The sequence below is a fragment of the Pediculus humanus genome, genomic scaffold, assembly GCF_000006295.1.
Source record: "Pediculus humanus corporis 1103172107756 genomic scaffold, whole genome shotgun sequence".
NCBI lineage: Eukaryota > Metazoa > Arthropoda > Insecta > Psocodea > Pediculidae > Pediculus > Pediculus humanus.
In genome coordinates this window covers 63,004-68,024 of record NW_002987355.1, presented here as the reverse complement: position 1 = coordinate 68,024, position 5,021 = coordinate 63,004, and the positions used below count along the sequence as shown (strand labels likewise).

Sequence of the window (5,021 nt, the reverse complement as noted above, 5' to 3'; positions counted from 1 at the left end):
CGAAATTATCCGAAAGAAATATTTTTTAAATCACGTGGTTTCACGTGGACAAACACGTTTAATTACTCTAAGAAATGATGATGATGACGTATTTAAATTATTTTTTAAAAAACGTGCGTTATGAAAAAAATTTTACCGCGTTCGCTCCTCGTTAAAAGGAGTCATAATAATAATAATAATATATATTACGGTAATAAACGTAATAAATAAATTACTTAATTATTATTATTATTATTATTATTATTATTAGAGAAACGAGTTAATAATAATAATAATAAAGTGTGATTCGTTAGTGTGAAAGTCGATTTTATTTATTTATTTATTTATGTTAATAAAAAAAAAAAAAGCGATTGCAAAATATTTTCGCGCGTAAAAATAAATTTGTAATATAAATAAATAAATAAATATGGCGCGCATAAATAAATAAATTGGGATGGCATTTAAAACGAATTCGATAATTTTTATTTATTTATTTTTTTTTATACGTGTCACGAATGTGTAGGAACTTTTTTCGAAAAAAAAAAAAATTACGTAATTTTTTGTAAATAAATAAATAATAACAATCGGTTGTTGTTGTTGTTGTTGTTGATCGATTTCAAAAAAATTACACGTTGTTCACTAAGACAAATTGGGGGAGGGGAGGGAGGGGAAAAGTACTGTTAAGTAAAAAAAATAAATTGTTGTTTGTTTTTGTTTGTTTTTGAGGGAGTAGAAGTAAGTAGTTGGTGATGAAGACACCACATTAAGAAAAATACTTAAAACGATTTTTTTTCGGGGGGAGGGAGAGAGGAGAGGGAAACGGAGGGGAGAAGGAGGAGGACAGGAAGTATTGTCGAAACAAAAAGGAAAAATATACACATATTGACGAAAAAAAAAAAAAGTAAATAAATAAATAGAATCCCAATGGCAAGGTCTAACTTGTTTCTTATAATTACATTAGAGAGCCGGTTTTTTTTTTTATACAACTTTTCAAAAAAAAAAAAAAAAACTTGCCAAAATTGTTGAGTAATAATAATGATAATAATAATAATAATAATAGTTAACGGGAGAATGGATTATTATTTTGGAATCGGACCAACCAAAAATTTGTTTTTTTGTTTTCCGCGCGGCGAAAAGAGACATCGAAACAGATTTTTTTTTTTTTTTTTTTTTTTTTTTTAAGAGAAAGAGAGAGAAAATCAAAAATGAAAAAAGATGAAAAATGATGGACAATTGATGCGAACACAAATACGTGTGCGCGGATTTTTTTTTTTTTTTAAAACCCCAAAAAAAAAAAAAAATGGGGTCACGGTTTTATTTTTTATTAATATTTACGGTTAAAATGTTTTTTTAAATGTCATCATTATCACGCGAATATTATTATTATTATTATTCGGGGTGTTTTGCCCCATCATTAAACCAATATAATGTTTTTTTTTTTTTATTGTTTAAAAAAAATTTCAAATCGGAAAATCGTGAACGGTTGCGGTATTAAAAGGTTTTTTTAAAATGATAAAATTCCGTTGATTTAAAAAAAAAAAATTTTTTTTACGTTTTGGTGATGGTTGTTTCAGGTTCGAACGGAACGTGAATGAAGATTTAATCTCATCATGCGCCTATTTAGGAGGCGATGTTCGGATCCGAATCCCCAATTGGTGAGTTTGCAACACATATCGGATGCGACAGTAAACGATGACGATTATGGTGATGTCGACGGTGGTGGTGGCGGTGGAGGAGGGGTGAAAATCCGATCCGGACAATCATCTCCGATCATTTTGGGAAACGGAACCTGTACTCCGATATTAAGTTCTCCAAAAGCTGTACGAAAAGGTAAAAAAGGTTTTACATATATTAATCGCTAACGAAAGAAACCATTTAAGGTTTTTCAAGTTGTTATTATTATTATTATTATTATTATTATTTGTTTTTCATACGTGGGTTTTATCAAAAGGATTTAATAATAATAATAATAATGCCGAAGGAAATAAAAATTTTCCACGTTTTTTTTCTTACATAAACACTCGCACACACACCAACTTTATTTTTTTTTTTTAATAATGAGAATAATGATAATAAATGTAAATTACTTAAGTGTTGAACGTTTTAATATAATTAACTTTAACTTTAAAAAAAAAAACTTTTCAAAGCAATTAAAATTTATTTAAAGCGATATAATTCACACATTATGAAATTATTGTAATTACAATAGGAAAAAAATATTCTCTCGGAAACGTCGTTGTTTACTTTGTAATTATTTACTAAAAGAAAAACCAGGCACAATATCATAGAGATAATTTTATAAAGGTGTTAGTCAGGTATTATGAGATTTTTATAAGATTTTAATAAATTTTGCAATAGGTTTGTCAACGTGGGGTAAAAAAGTCGGTAGAAAATGGGATCAGTTAAAGCGAAGCGATTCATCTGAGGTTTTATCCGTGTCTCCGGGTCGAAGACGACGATGGTCACCCTCGAAATCATCATTGCCACCGACGGGACAAAGTTCATCGTTGAAAAGTCGAAAAGTGTCACGCGTGGAATCCCTGAGACATTTATTTGCACGTGGAGTTCTCGACAAGCACGGAACACACGGTAAATCTCCAAAATCAACGTGGAGAAAAGAAGAATGGCGTAAAAATATTGCCGATCTTTACGGTTCGAATCAACCCCTATTCGACGACCCGAACGAAATCCGACTTAAAAAACTATTAACGATGTTTCAAAATTCTGAAAAAAGCGAATTGTTGCATAAACAGCTCATCGAATACGTTTTCCGACAGAAATCCGAACAAAATGTTACCGGTGGTCGCGACGACGGTAACGGTTTTTTACGATTTGACGATTTGCCCTTGAGAAAATCCACGAGCGAAAGCGACGTTTCCGAATTGAATAATAAAACGCAAATGACGGGTTCGAGACCGAGAAAATTGGATGTTTTAACCGAAGAAAATCCAATAGGTACGCCCAAGAGTAAAAGAAGTAACAAACGATTGGGTGATAGATTGGCATCGACGAGCGTTGACGATATTTTTACCGCATCCGAAGAATCTCCCTACAATATACAAACGGTCACCCCGTCAAAAACTAATGTCTCGCCGTCGGCTCATTTTTCCGTAGATGAACTTTGCATGTTTTTAAATAATATATTAGCCAAATGTGACGAAAGCGGATACGACAGCGATTCGACGAGAAACGGTTCGGATTCTCCGAGAGATTCCATAACATCGACAAAATCCGATCAAAAGAGAAACGTCACGAGGCACAACAACAACACGAATAAATCATCATTTTCCGAATCCGATGGATACGTGAAAAATTCAGACGGAAAATTGTTAAAAAACGAAAGAATATCCGGCGTCACGTTGAAAGAAAAAAATAAAAGATCGTCGAATCACAACATAAATGATGTCGGAACGGAAGAAAAATTTTCATTCATACGACGACGAAGTCCGAAATTAAGTTTTAGCGAACACAGGAACAAATATACGAATTCTGTACATTTTCCCAAAGAAGAAAATAAAAATGGCGACGCGGGAGGAATCATTGACGATTCGAAATTATGTGAAAAATGTAAAAGCGAACCGATTGAAAAGTGCGACGATAATAATTCTGTGAAAATAACGAGTTTGTATCAAAGGTTTTTAAGAAATCGTAATTATTTTCCAAAATCCGGTGGTGGTGGTGGGGGGGAAAAATCGGAAAAAGAATTTAAAACGATTAGATTTTACAAAGAAGAATATGAAGAAATGGGGATTTTCATTGAGAAAAAAGATTCAAATGCGAAAACGAGTAATTGCGTCGTAACACAAATTGAAAATGGCGGCCTGGCAGATAGAGACGGCCGTATTAAAATAGGTGACGAATTAATAAAAGTTAACGGTAAAAGACTGAGAGGGGTTTCGCTTGGAGAAGCAAAAGTTATTTTAAAAAATGTCGGAAAGGAAGTTGAATTAGTGATAGCGAGAAATCCGACGTCGGAGGATTCGGAAAGGAAAAATCACAAAGGAAATAATTACGAAACTGAAAAAAAAACTGATAGAAAAGATTCACACGGTGGTAACAGGAAAATAAGTTTATCCGATTTACTCGTCAATAGATCTTCGGTCAATTCTAGTTCGAAAGAAATTTCTAGAAATTTCGGTTCGAAATTAAAAAGTGATAATAATAAATTCGATTCGGAAATGATAATGCCAAAAACTAAACCGCCGCCGATAGTCACGCGGTCTGATAAAAATCACGAAACGAAATTCGATAAAGACAAAACAATGACGGGCATGCTTAAATTTTCGTATAATTTTGACGCCGTGACCCCGAGGTCACAGCGAGAAAACACACTTCCGCCCAGTTCTTTTAGCGCGACGGGGGGAATGAAAGGAAGCGAAGGAGGAGGAGGAGGAGGAGGAACTTTGCCGAGACGTCCGAAATCTCTCACTTTATCTTTTTTAACCGTCACGTTCGTCAAAGGTCCTGGAAAAAAATCCTTGGGTTTTAGCATCGTCGGCGGAAAAGATTCTCCCAAAGGAAACATCGGGATATTTGTTAAAACGATTTTTCAATCCGGTCAAGCATCAGAAGATGGTAAACTCAAAGAAGGGGATGAAATATTAGCCGTGAACGGTACCCCCCTACAGGGTATGACACACGCAGAAGCGATAAACATGTTTAAAAATGTTAAATCTGGAGAAGTCATGTTACACGTTGGAAGAAGGGATCCGCTCCAGAGAAGGTAAATTTTAAAACAATTTTTACTTCTTCCCCATCTGTCTGGATTTACGCCATTTTGTTTTTCGTTCGCAGCAATGATTTTTAATTATTTTAATTTTGCTTTTTATTTATATATTTTAACCCGTAATCAAAAACCTTTTTTATCGCGTCGCTTTTTTTTTTCACACACTTTATTTTATAGCAGAAGACATTTTTTTTTTAAACGGATTGAATGAGGTTTCTGAACATCTACTATGAGGTACTATATCGTGCTATATTATAGTTATAGAGCGTTTTTGTTAGTTGCTCGAATGATTTTTTTTTTTTTTTGCTTTTTCTGA

The 5,021-nt window shown here is 33.3% G+C and overlaps 1 protein-coding gene across 1 annotated transcript; it reads left to right on the top strand.

Annotated features, from left to right (window-relative positions):
• Positions 1-1,279: 1,279 nt before the first annotated feature.
• On the top strand, positions 1,280-4,706 carry Phum_PHUM345360 (pdz domain protein arc, putative; the record flags this gene model as incomplete). Its single annotated transcript, XM_002427735.1, has 3 exons — positions 1,280-1,290; positions 1,604-1,809; positions 2,338-4,706. 3 exons carry the CDS (start codon positions 1,280-1,282, stop codon positions 4,704-4,706), a joined length of 2,586 nt encoding a protein of 861 aa, XP_002427780.1.
• Between the last annotated feature and the right edge of the window lie 315 nt (positions 4,707-5,021).